The 14,583-nt window shown below is 40.9% G+C and overlaps 1 protein-coding gene across 1 annotated transcript in view; it reads right to left on the bottom strand.

Moving 5' to 3' along the window:
* LOC126272158 (retinol-binding protein pinta-like) overlaps positions 1-14,583 on the bottom strand; it is a 260,190-nt gene that overhangs the window by 50,055 nt on the left and 195,552 nt on the right. The window contains exon 4 of the mRNA XM_049974791.1: positions 9,669-9,918. Within this exon, the coding sequence (XP_049830748.1) occupies positions 9,669-9,918 (250 nt within the window). The remainder of the gene's footprint in view (positions 1-9,668; positions 9,919-14,583) is intronic.

Genomic DNA, 14,583 nt, shown 5'->3' with positions numbered 1-14,583 from the left:
TAGGAGGCGAAGTACTGTGGGACTGCGCTAGATAGGGCAGGGGTACACTATGCATAAGAAGCAACTACATGGGTAGCAGGGTACTTGTGATCACGGCGTTTCTCCTAGGCTCTGCAGTAGTTTGATGTCCTCTTACGAAAGCTCGCCAGTCAATATGCAGCCAGGAAATGAGGCCTCGTACGAAGTAAAGCCGTTTTGGCTACCGCATTTTTAACAGCGCATAGTGGAAGTACCCATAAAAAAGTTCCAAAATTGTCTGCCCTCCAGGAAAGTCGTCAGGTTCAAATTATTGTCAGAACAATGACTGAAATCCGAAATATTTACAGGACAATGAATGTATCTCGAACAGACAGATTAGGGTCAACAGCAGGGAGAGCGTTGATTACAGCTGACAAAAATGTGCTTATGAAGGGGTAATTGTGTCTCATTGTGAACTTATCTGGACCCGTGTAGCACACGTAGGTGAACTAACGGTAGTAATCGGACGTTTTTATTGACCACCAGGTTCTGCCGTTTCAGATGTAGAGGCATTCGAAGGAAGCCTGCGCTTAGTAATGCAGGTATATACAGATCATGCAATGTTAGACGGAGGTGACTTTGATCTACTACTTCTAGACTGCGACGTCCATGGAGTCACACTAGATGGTGCAGAGAGACAGTTTAGTGAAGTATCTTAGAACACATTCTCCGAAAACCATCTCGGGTGACTAGTTATACAGCCCACAGGCAATGGAAATATTTTAGGCCTTGTAGCTACAAACAGGCCTGACCTTATTCAAAGTGTCAGTATAGAGTCTGGAATAGTCTTACCTAAAGTCACTAAGCGAGTCAAAGGTTTCCACTCAGTCCCATGTTGAACAATCTGGTGTGGCAGTTGAAGACGGCAAAACGAAATTCGAAGTTTTAAATTTCACGTTCAAGAAATCGTTCACACCGGAAGATCGTAAAAACTTGCCGTCATTTGACCATCGTACAGACTCCTGTATGGACGATATAGAGATAAGCATACCTGGAGTAGAGAAACAACTTGGAGATTTGAAAGCATCAGGTGCAGACGGAATCCCAGTTCTGATTTACAGAGAATATTCTATGGCATTGGCGCCTTACCGGCATTGGCGCCTTACCTACCTTGTATTTATCGTGAATCTCTCATCAACACAATATCCCAAGTGACTTGGAAAAAAAAACCCTCAGGTGGCTCCAGTAAATAAAAAAGGGAAAAGAACGTTCCCGCTAAATTACAGACCAATATCCCTAACTTCTGTTTGCAGAACCCTTTAACATATTCTCACTTTGAATATAATAACCATTCTTGAGACTGAGAAGCTTATGTCCATGAATCAGCTTCCCCGATTCCATATTTCTAGATTTCCGAAAAGCAATTGCAGCGGTACCCCAATGCAGGCTATTAACGACAGGTATGAGGACATGGAATAAGTTCACACATATGTTACGGGCTCGCAGACTTCTTAAATAATGGAAACCAGTATGTTGTCCTCAATGGAAAGTGTTCATTAGAGACAAGGGTATCGTCAGAAGTGGTCCATGGAAGTATGATAGGACCCCTGTTGTTCTCTGTACACATAAATGATTTGACTGACAGGGTGGGCTGCAGTCTGCGTTTTTTTTTTTTTTTTTTTTGCTCATGGTGTCATGGTGTACAGTAATATGTCGAAGTTGGGTGGCTAGAGGAAGATACAAGACGACTTAGACAAAATTACCCGTAGGCGTGATGAATAGCAGCTAGCTCTAAATGTGGAAAAACTTAAGTTAATGCGGATGAGTAGGAAGATCAAACTCGTAATGTTCGGATACACTATTACTAGTGTCCTTCTTGACTCTTCCAAATCGTTTAAAAGTCTGGGTGTAACGTTGCAAAGCGATATGCGGCGGAACGAGCATGACAGAAGTGTGGTAGGGAAGGCGGAATGTGGGCTTCGGTTTATCGGGAGAATTTTAGAAAAGAGTGGTTCACCTGTGAAAGAGACTTCACATAAGACGATGGTGCGACCTATTCTTGAGTACTGCTCAAGTGTTTGGGATCCATCCCAGGTCAAACTGAAGTAAGACGTCGAAGCAATTTGTTATCAGTAGGTTCGAACAACACGTAATTGGTACGTAGATCGTTCGCGAACTCAAATGTGAATACCTGGAGGCAAGGTGACGTTGTTCTTGAGAAATACTATTGGGAAAATTTAGAGAACCGGCATTTGAAACTGACTGCCGAACCGTTGCACTGCCGCCAACATACATTGCGCGTAAGGACCGTGAAGATAAGATACGAGAAACTAGGGCTCGTATTGAGGGATATAGATAGTCGTTTTACCCTTGCTCTATTTGCGAGTGGAACAGTAAAGGAAATGACTATTAGCGGTAAAGAGTGCCCTCCGCGACGCACCATACGGTGGCTTGCAGTGTATTTATGTAGATGTAGATGTAGATTAGTGATTATGATTGTACCTTCATGACCATGGTTATAAAGTTTACAAATCCGTTAGGAACACTAGGAGAGATTTATGCTAGGAAAAGTTGGTAAACGATTGTTAGCGTCCCACTTGGACAATGGACATCAGCTACTTCCAATATGACTGACGTAGAGGCAATATGGGCAAAGTATAGACGGATTGTAAATCGTGCTCTGGAAAAGTATGTGCCATACAAGTCGATTGAAGTTGGGAAAGGCCTAACGTGATTTGAAAACAAAATTCGGATAAATCTGAGGAAGCAGAGACTGTTGCACTCTCGGTTTAAAGAATAACGCGCAGATGACGACAGGAATGTTTTAGTAGAAATTCGTAACAACAGAAGACAGCAAAACGGAAGTTGAAGTTTTAAATTTCAGTTTAAGGAAGTCACTCATGATAGGGGATCGCAACAAACACATGGGTGCCAGTGTCTCCCGTAAACAGAAAGGGTAAAAGAACGGACCCACATAATTACAGACCTATATACTTAACATCAGTTTGCTGCCGATTTCTTGAACATATTTTGAGTTCAGATATAGTAAATTTGCCAGAGACAGAAGAGTTTCCTAAACAGAGACAAGCTATTGCTGTGAGCAGAGCTGACTGCCGAACGATTCTACTGCCGCCAACACATATTGCGTGTGATGACCACCAAGATAATATGCGACAAATCAAGGCTCGTACGGTGGCATATACACAATCGTTTTACCCTCGCCCTATTTGCGAGTGGAACATAGATTTAGAAACATCGTTCCTGCAAAACACTGCTTGCCCTTTTCTCACACGATAGCCTGCAAACCATGGGTGGAGGGTATCAGGTAGATGTCATATTCACGGATTTCCGGAAAGCGAGTAACACCGTCCCTCACTACATACTATATGAGGTCAAAACAATCCGCACACCTGGCCGAAAATGACTTACAAGTTCGTGGTGCCCTCCATCGCTAATGCTGGAATTCAAAATGGTGTTGGCACACCCTTATCCTTAATGACAGCATCCACTCTCGCAGGCATACGTTCAGTCAGGTGCTGGAAGGTTTCTTGGGGAAGGGCAGCCCATTCTTCACGGAGTGCTGCACTGAGTAGCGGTATGGATATCGGTCGGTAAGGCCTGGCACGGAGTCGGCGTTCCAAAAAACCCCAAAGGCGTTCTACAGGATTCAGATCGGGATCCTGTGCACGTCATCCATCACAGGAATGTTATTGTTGCGTAACCACTTCGCAACAAACCGTGCTTTATGAACAGGTGTTCGATCGTGTTGAAAGATGCAACACGATTTGCTCTTCAACAGTGGGAGGCAAGAAAGTGCTTAAAACATCACTGTAGGTCTATGAGGTGTGTGCCAAATAAAACAACAAGGAGTGCAAGCCCCCTCCACGAAAAACACGTCCACACAATAACACCACCGCCTCTGAATTTTACTATTGGTACTAAACACGCTGGCAGATAACGTTCACCGGGTGTTCAAATGGTTCAAATGGTTCGGAGCGCTATGGGACTGAACATCTGAGGTCATCAGTCCACTAGAACGTATAACTATTGAAACCTAACTAACCTAAGGACATCACACACATCCATATCCGAGGCAGGATTCGAACCTGCGACCATAGCAGCCGCGTGGTTCCGGACTGAAGCACCTAGAACCGCTCGGCCACAACGACCGGCTCACCGGGTGTTCGTCACACCCGCAGCCAGCCATCGAATCGCCACACTGAGTGCCGTGATTCACCACAACACACAACGCTTTTTCCCTGTTCAGTCATCCAATGTTTACGTTCCTTACACCAAGCGAGGCGTCGTTTAGCATTTACCGGCGTGATGTGTGATGACGAGCAGCATCTCGACCGTGAAATCCGAGTTCTCTCACCTCCCGGCTAACTGACACAGTACTTGCAGTGGATCCTGATGCAGTTTGGAATTCCTGTGTGACGGTCTGGACAGATGTCTGCCTGTTAAACATTACGACCCACTCCAACTGTCGGCGGTCTCCGTCGATCAACGACGTCGGCCTGTACGCTTCTGTGCTGCACGTGTCCCACCACGTTCCCACTTCACTATCACATCGGAGACAGAGGACCTAGGGATGTTTAGGAGTGGTGAAATCTCGCATACAGACGTATGACACAAGTGACACCCAATCACGTGACCACGTTCGAAGTTCGTGAGTTCCTCGGCGCGCCCCATTTTGCTCTCTCACGATGTCTAATGATTACAGAGGTTGCTGATACGCAGTACCAGTCAGTAGGTGGCAACACAATGCACCTAATATCAAAAACGTATGTTTTTGGTGGTGTTCAGATACTTTTGATCACATAGTGTACTGTTAACGAAGGTTAGAGAATGTGAATCAGATTCCCAGATATATGAGTGGCTCGAAAACTTCTTAAGCACTAGAAATCTGTATGTTGTCCTCGACGGAGACTGTTCATCAGAGACAAGGATATCGTCAGCAGTGCCCCAGGGAAGTTTGATGGGACCGTACTTATTCTTTACATACATAAATGACCTGACAGACAGCAAGTTCCGACTGTTTGCAGGTGACGCTCTGGTGTACGGGACAGTGTCGTCTGTAAGTAACTACATGATGATATAAGATGAGCTAGGCAGAATTGCTGGTTGTTGCGACGTGTAGCAGCTTGCTCTAAATGTAGAAAAATGTAAGTTAATATAATTGCGTAGGAAAAAATAGTATACTACTGGCCATTAGAGTTGCTAAACCACCAAGATGACGTGCTGCAGACGCGAAATTTAACCGACAGGAAGAAGATGCTGTGATATGCAAATGATTAGCTTTTCAGAGCATTCACACAAGGTTGGCGCCTGTGGCGACACCTACAACATGCTGACATGAGGAAAGTTTCTAACGGATTTCTCATAGACAAACAGCAGTTGACCGGCATTGCCTGGTGAAAAGTTGTTGTGATGTCTCGTGTAAGGAGGAGAAATGCGTGCCATCACCTTTCCGGCTTTGATAAAGGTCGGATTGTAGCCTACAGCAATTGCGGTTTATCGTATCGCAACATTGCTGCTCACGTTGGTTGAGATCCAATGACTGTTAGCAGAATATGGAATTGGTGGGTTCAGGAGGGTAATACGGAACGTCGTGCTGGATCCCAACTGCCTTGTAACACTAGCAGTAGACATGACAGGCATCTCGTCCGCATGGCTGTAACGGATCTTGCAGCCACGTCTCGATCATTGAGTCAACAAATGGAAGACAACACCCATCTGCATAAACAGTTCGACGTCGTTTGCAGCAGCATGGACTATCAGCTCTGAGACTATGGCTGCGGTTACCCTTGAAGCTGCATCACAGACAGGAGCACCTGCGATGGTGCACTCAACGACGAACCTTGGTGCACGAATGGCAAAACGTCATTTTCTCGGCTCAATCCAGGATCTGTTTACAGCATCATGATGGTCGCATCCGTGTTTGGCAACATCGCGGTGAACGGACACGGAAAGCGTGTATTCGTCATCGCGATACTGGCGTATCACACGGCGTGATGGTATGGGGTGCCATTGGTTACACGTCTCGGTCACCTCTTGTTTGCATTGACGGCTCTTTGAACGGTGGACACTACATTTCAGATGTGTTACGACCCGTGGCTCTAACCTTCATTCGATCCCTCGAAACCCTTTACTTCAGCAGGATAATGCACGACCGCATGTTGCAGGTCCTGTACGGGCCTTTCTGGATACAGAAAATGTTCGACTGCTGCCCTGGCCAGCACATTGTCCAGATCTCTCACCAATTGAAAACGTCTGAGAAACTGGCTCGTCACTATACACAACTCTTGATGAACTGTGGTATCGTGTTGAAGCTGCATGGGCAGCTGTAGCTGTACACGTAATGCAAGCTCTGTTTGACTCAATGACCAGGCGTATCAAGGCCGTTATTAGGGCCAGAGGTGGTTGTTCTGGGTACTGCTTTCTCAGGATCTATGCACCCAAATTGCGTGAAAATGTAATCACATGTCAGTTCTAGTTTAATATATTTTTCCAATGAGTACCCGTTTATCATCTGCATTTATTCTTGGTGTAGCAATTTTAATGGACAGTACTGCATGTAACGTTCGAATAAAGCTTAAGTAGTGTGTTGCTTGACACAGCCACGTCAATTTAATATTTAGAGTTTATATGTTATTGTCTTTTCTCCCCCTACCCACCCAAAACCACTACAATTACGTTTAGTCAGGTTTATTTTTACTGATACTTTCATTTAGGCTAGGATCACATAAATTTCATTCTTCGAGTAGCTCGCAGCAATTGAGACTGCCTATTTGTTTGTGTGCCTGTCTACTATACATAGTATTTTAGCCAGCATATGTTTTTAAGGTTATAGATTTGGTCAGGTTTGGTCTAATGCATTTCCTCAATTAGGTCTAAAAGTGGAGTGTCAGCTACTTGCTTAGGATGTTACTTTTAGCCACGTGTGTTTTGTAACCTTTTAAATGAGGAAACAGCGTTGTACAATGAATTTGACAGCCCTCAGCTCTGTTTTGGGATCTATTCTGATGGATATTTGTGTGTGTGTGTGTGTGTGTGTGTTTGGGTAAACGACTTTGTAACACTTGACATAAACATTGCATTTTTAAGTTGATGACGTATGTTTGTGGATACTTCAGACGTTTAATTAATAATGTGACATTTGACAAGCATTGTGGTTTTTTTTACATCAATTTGGTAGCGAACCACCTTTTTGATTGTCCGTTGTGCCTTGCACCAGGTATGGTAAAGAGGTTTAACTACAGACTTTTAGAAGTGCTTCTTAACTAATAAGTTCATCAAGATTGTTTGTGTATTTGTGTGAGGCAGAGAGAGAAATGAACAGCATTACTTTATACAGCTCACGTCACATGATTTAAGCGTTCCCTCATTCAACCTGTAAAAACTGATCCCTTATAGCATCACTTTGAGGTCTGTCTATCTGTCTTTTTGTCCCTTAAAAACTCCTTTTAGCAGGAACGGGAAGAAGCATCAAGTTGAAATTTATGTCACATATTACGACATTACGAACCAGGGTCCCTTTAGGGTGTCAAAATGAGGTTTCTAAGTTAACGTGATCAAAAGATACGGCCATTTATATGTCATATATTTTTATACTCACAAACTCACACAGTAAAACCTAGAATGTAATTCCAATTGGGGCAGAATAATGAAATTTGGAGAGAAGCAAGGTTCTACAATGCAAGTAAAGGAAGTCAAATCCGAAAATCGTTAATTTATAATTATAACATACGAAAGAAATTTTTAGTCGTTTGCCCTTTCTCTCAGGAACAGGTCAACGTGTCAAGTTGAAATGTGTTTCGGATAATAAGGTCTATAGTCTTTTGGCGGTGTAATAAATGTAAGCTTCTGACTTGATGCTGTCAAAAGATACGACCATTTATGTTACATTTTTTTTTATATTCGCAAATGCACTCGTAATAAGCAAGAGGGTACTCCCTGTTGAGCTAGAGTCATTAATTTTGGGCTGGCTGACCTTACAATAGAAGATAATAAAATCTCATTCACTATTTTTTCGTATAGAAACATATACTGATCAGATCGTACCTGCGTCCTCCATTCATCCACAGTCTCATAAAAACGCCTTCTTTCATTATGCTGTTCACTCCATTCCATTTTCGAAAGAAACGTTCGACGACGAAATCCATTTACTCAAAACGATAGCAGTTAATAACGAGTATAGCCGGCCGAGGTAGCCGAGCGGTTCTAGGCGCTAGAGTCTGGAACCGCGCGACCTCTACGTTCGCAGGTTCGAATCGCACCTCCGTCATGGATGTGTGTGATGTCCTTAGGTTAGTTAGGTTTAAGTAGTCCTAAGTTCTAGGGAACTGATGACCTCAGATGTTAAGTTCCATTGTGCTCAGAGCCATTTGAATCTTTTTTTTTTTTCATTTATTTTGCAGGAAGCAAGGATTTATAGTACAAGAAAGGAATAAATCTGCAAATTCTTAATTTGTAATTATATTACACGAAAAACAATTGTTGTTTGTCATTCGATGCCCGATTCCGTCTGTCCTTTTGATAAAAACCCTTTTCTCAGGGATAGGCAGACATTTATCTTGTCTGCATCGACATCGATAACAGGCAAAAATCTTCGATATTTCCGACTCCTTGGATGGATGAACTATCTATTTACATAATTAAATTTGTATGGAACTTTCGGTACTTCGGTCCTATTTTTCTTTATGGAAATACTGTGGTTATGACAAATTGTTTTTGAACATGACACAATTTTGCACTATTCTGGTGAAGATTGTGTATTTTTAGACTGTGGAATAATGTAGTATTAGTAAAAATTGTCTTGTAGAGCAATTCAGACGCAAAAATAATTGATTGGAGAGCCGTTTGTACCTTACACCAAGTATGGTACAGAGATCGAACGATTGACTTACACAATTGGTGCTTAACATTTGAATTAGATCAGAAATGCTTAGTTACACTAGTGTAGTCAATATCTTCTCGTATTTCTGACAAATAAAAGAACAGTTTTGAAGATGACGCTAATTTACGTAAAATATAGGTGCAGATATAGCAATTTCTCCATGGAAATACTGCAAGTATTGTCAATATACTTACATATTTTTTAACATAACGCAAATTTCAGATCATTCAGAGACTTTTGAGCATGGGGTCATAATCGCTGCAGGCACATGTGATGTAATTTCGAGTTTTCGAACTTAATTGTGACTGAATTGCTTTCGAATGTACCACTATGATAACTGGGTCATTTCCACTAGCTTGCTTTTTTGAATTTCCCACAACTTCAAGATGTGGTGCAGTCAAGGTCATAGTGACGTTACTGTCTTCGTATGCCGCCAACTCACAAAACACTTGCATTTTTCTGGTTGTTCAAATGTAAAGTTAGCCAGTTGCTGGAATAGTCAGAAACTCAAGTTTTTACTCAGGTGTGCTGCTGCAAGGAAACCAAAAATGTTTTATACAAAGTTATCTATATATACATCTACAGGATTATTCTGTGTTTCACACTTAAGTACTTCCAGGAGAAGGAAACCTGGGAGAAATTTCTGTCTCAGTCTTATGATACGAGGAAATGTAAGCAACTGATACGGAATTCTGAAGGGTAGTGTTACTCGTCTCGTTAAATGGACAAAACTCTACTTAAGTACCACAAGTTCCACGGAAGGTAATATTTGTGATTTGTGTATGTAGAACAATGTTTTGAAAGAACCTACCTTGTAGCCAAATTCAATAGCCCGTATCATATTGATATCAGACCGGAGGACGTGTCCGGCAGTCGTGTTCTTGAGGTCCATGATGACGATGTCTCCGAGCGAGTAGTCATTCAATAGCATCCAGTCGAGGTTTATGGAGACGGTTTTTCCATAATTTGTCCAGGAGACCCACATGGGGTCCGGGTCGGGGTCGGCGAAGATGTGCACCCGGTAGAGCTCTTTGGTAAGGCGAGGCATCGTCAGCATCACGCTGTCGGCACATTAGAAGCGCAAAACTGAGAGGTTATCTATAGGATATTATTGTATGCATCTGAAAAAAAAACTTACAGTTAGGTGGGTTTAGGCGTACTATTACGAACAATCCATCTAAGCGCTTTGTGAATAGCACAGTCGACGACGACATCATCTAACGCACACTCTTGCGAAATACCACATTAAATTGCAATAAATATAACAATAAATCACAGATACTAATATCTTATTATAACTCAAAGCGCGTTTGAACCTTTTGAATGCATACGGTTACTCGATTTTTGTACTATTGTAATTGACGTTGCTGTGAATGTGAGATAAATCTGTCACTGACGCAAATATCAAATGCTATATTTTGGAAAACGCAGGTCACAAATATCTGAAGAAAAGAAAAGGGAATTGAGGAAACCATGTGAAATCTGAGAAGATGGGAGGAACTTTCCGCCAGTTTATGCATTTACTTATACAGGGTGGAGCAAGTAAAAGTGGCCCAGACCAGTGGATACAATTGACCGTGAACGTGTGGCAGCATTAACGGAGGAGGAAAAGACCTACAGTTATTTCCAACAGGATGGAACCACTGTCTGTACAGCTGGTCCAACCTTGGAGCACGTTTACACAGTTTTCACGCGTGACGCAGTTGTTAACAAAGGTCAGTCTGGTCACGACCCATAGTGTCCACTCAGGCCACCTGATCAGGTTAGTGTGTGGATAGCCTTAAAGCCTAAGGTGTATCGCAACAACCCTCATAGTCTTCAATAACTGCAGCAGAACATTAGGGATGAATCTGCAGCAGTTCCAACAGTCCATTTTCGATCCGCATTCAACAACTTGTTGACCTGGGACCAAAAGTGCCCACAGGTGAATGGTGGTCTCTTTCAACATCTACTATACTCAGGTCAGTACTGTATTTCCTTTTCTCTGCTGTATTCCTTTATACCTGTTCTCCGGACCACTTTTATTTGCCCCACCTGTGAAAGTGGTTCCCAAACGAGAAGAGCAAATTTTGGGACTTGTCCAGAGATACTTTCTTATTACTGAGGTGTAAGAGATTCACTATCTCAAGTCGCTTCTTAGAGAGTAACAGCATTTCGTTAGATTTATTACCACCACTGATCTTTGTGCCTGTATTGCACTGAAAATAACTAGACAACAGCGCAAATGGCAGCAGTGCTTGTAATGCGTGTGCTTTGCAATCTCATTTCGTTCACTGTCAGCATTTTGATACTTGCAATAATAATGTCCACTTCTATTCTTCCCCCTCCAGCTTACGTTACATCCAGTTCTTGTCGGTTCTGTCCAGAGTTTCTTCTGCTGACAGTGTTGGTTGTAGTCATAGCTATTTTGATAGGGTTACTGATGATGATTGTGCTGCTTATGAGTTAAATGAATGCAATGGATGAGCAGCACAGTGAAGTGAGTGTTGTTGCATTACTCAGTACTTTATGTTGTACGTTTTACTGATTGCATTTTAGAGGCTTTTTAACTCCTTTGAAGATATTTTTACAAAAACAATGGTAAGTGTGATAACAAACCCAATAACTCACATTGTTACTCTCTACTAATACCGCAGGTCCTTTATATCGAACCAATCAGAAAATATGCCTGAACAAACTCTAATATTTTGTCGTTCTTGAACAGTTTCAACTTATATTATATGGACGAAATAGAAAGACTTTTGGATCAACATTCTTAACCTAGATCTAATGCTGCATAGTTGGGTGTATTCCAAGCTCACATTCATTGAGTACTTTCAAAAGAAACTCGGCATGGATTTATAAAGCATGTTTGTGGTGGTATGCTTCTATAAAATCTTCTTGGCTTACAGACCAGGTCACTTCAACTACAACATAGGAACTTTCGATAGCTGCCTCTAACATCGTCATCAAGAGTTAAGATCACTGACTGAAAGGACCTCCACTGTGTTCTGTTCATGCATTGATGCGGCTCATATACCATGAAGATTTTACTGAAAAATGCCATCCCAGAAATCTCCGAGGACAAATATACATACATTGTGGGACAGTGTCTCCACCTACCAGTATATAAGCAGAACAGCATACCAGCATCAGCAGTCTGTGATCTTAACTCCAGATGACGATGGCGGAAAGAGGTATTGAAGCTTTGAGAGTTTTATTGTAAGTGGCTCGGCTTGTAAACAGAATTTGTTATTGACGCTTTATATTATTTCTAGAACACCTAACACATATTTAAACATGCAACTGCCTCGCAGATTTATTTAATGTCAGAAACCAGTACATTGTCGTGGACAGCGAGAGTTCATCACAGACAAAGGTGATAACAGAAACGTCCTATAGAAGTGTTGTGTTCTCCAAGAACATAAACGGCCTCTCAGACAGACCAGGACGTAAACTGAAACTGTACTGACTTATTGTAGATTAGAAAACATGGAACACACTTTACCATCCAAGACAGATGCTCCTGCCAAGGTCTTTACTATTTTTTGAGTGTATAACCGAGTACTTTCAAGCATAACGGGGAACTGCTGCTGAAGGTACTCACTGATCAACTTTTGTTGCAATATGACTATCATCTGTGATTGCTGTTTCTCCAGTCGCTGTCATACAGTATCAACATCTCAAGTTTTCGGTTTTGAGAAATGAAACGTCGGAATCAGTTCATCAAATAACAAGCAGAAATTAATTTTAAATTGGTTGTTTCACATAATTCGGTGGCTCATCAGACATCGTTGGCAATTTTAGAAGACTGGGAGGACGTTCATTATAGGTGGTGTTAATGTTAATGTAGATATGTCCTTTGTTAACAATTGTGGACATTTATGAATTTTTCTAGCACTCAGGTAAATCTTTGCCTTACAAATATTTTTTCCATTTATATATCCATAGTTTCATATGGTACAATATTATAGCATCAAAATCAGTTTTCCGTTAAACGCAAGTAAAAGCATGGAAAAGAGAATACTATCACTCACTCCATTTTTGGAAAGTCATGTTAAGTCATTTTAGACAGTTGTATGTATTTACACTGTCATTGATTTACAATCAATACATGATAAGGTATCAATTTAATATAATGAAAGTAACTTTGGCAATATTTCCTTTAAACTAACAGTACTATTATTACCTATTAATCTCTAAAAGGATTTACATATGGCAAACATAAACTTTGAATTGAAAATATTACAAAACTGAAAAACGAAAGTTACGTGGATAGTAATTTGCCTGTAGAACTTTCTGGAAACTTCCAGAACCGTCAGTGACGTATATACTATTCTTGCTTGGCACAAATTGCATTAGCCTCATTACAGAGATAGTGAATATAATGTGCAGATCTTTTAACTCGTTGAGGTGAGGAGGCCAATGCATTTTTCATAATGTTTATGTGAGTACGTAGTTTATATTTGCCTTGCGATTTCGTACAGTGTTTGTGACTGTGTATTGATTAAAGTTGAGTGGAAATAAAACATCAAAAACTGAAAACATGTCACTAACTTCTGTCATGTAATTTGAACTACCTAGGACCTAATGGGTTGTGTTGAGATTATCACTGATGACATTGGTAAGTTAAGTAAATAATTACCAATTTGTGTCGAGATTCCTCTCTTGAACTTTATCTACAAACATTGCATATGAAGAGACTTACACTTGAAAGAAATGCATTTTAAAATTGAATATTTGCGACATTGACAACTAAGGGAGAATCTTTACACGTGGCTACTGAACCCAGGATTTACAGACTTTTAGTCTCAAGCATTATCATAATTTTTGTCTATCACAAGAATATAACAAAGTAAAACCCATATATTAAGGCAATAAGAAAAATTGCATAATACTATGGTAGACACATGTTTTTAGAACAAGGAACAAACACATTATTTTAACAAGAAAACTTAGAGGAAGAGAGGAGCTGGGAAAAATCTTAAACTTTGTATTTTGTGGAGTACTCTGCTCTCGAATGTAGTTAAAATGAATAAGAAGCAGAAAATTAAGCAGCAGGGAGTGGATGGTAATATATGTGAGTCAGGATATTTTTCACTAGCAGAAAGATGTAGAAGTTGATAGGAAACCTCATCAGTGTTGTGTAGTAAGAAAGAATTATCTCAGGGAGAGAGGGAGATACGCAAACAGATATGAAATCTGATAGTGACCAAGTGAAATCTAGCAGTATCCTATCGGTGCCTGAAATAAAATCCAGTGGTGAAAATTTAGTTTAAGTACCAGAAAACGTAAAATATCCCACGAAGATAAACAGTGAACAAATAAGAAATCAACTTACTGGACAGCAGAGTCAATGTAATTAATAACAAACTAAGTCTGTTGTTAAAGAAGAACAGTCAGTTGTAGAAAGCAATAGTGCTCATGTGCCAAAATCATGTGTTAACACGGCCCCACCAAACACTGAATAAAGTGTTGCACAAAGTAGAAAAGCTGCAGTTTCTACTTCTTGAAGTTTTAGGATAACAGTATTCAAGAGATTATGTGAAAACACAGCAAAACCTTGCAATGAAAAAGTATGCATGACTAGCAATGACTGTACTTTCATATTGCTCAATAATTTCAATAATAAATTTTTATCGGTGGGAGAATTCTGTGAAAATGTTAGCTTCAACGGTGGGTCAACAGAGTTGCAAATTACAATCTGGATAGATCTCGGTCAAACCAGTGTTCCTAGTACATGCTCT

Source organism: Schistocerca gregaria, chromosome 5 (genome assembly GCF_023897955.1).
Source record: "Schistocerca gregaria isolate iqSchGreg1 chromosome 5, iqSchGreg1.2, whole genome shotgun sequence".
Taxonomy (NCBI): Eukaryota; Metazoa; Arthropoda; class Insecta; order Orthoptera; family Acrididae; genus Schistocerca; species Schistocerca gregaria.
Note: the sequence above shows the minus strand (reverse complement) of the source record. Positions and strands in the feature narration are given on the sequence as shown.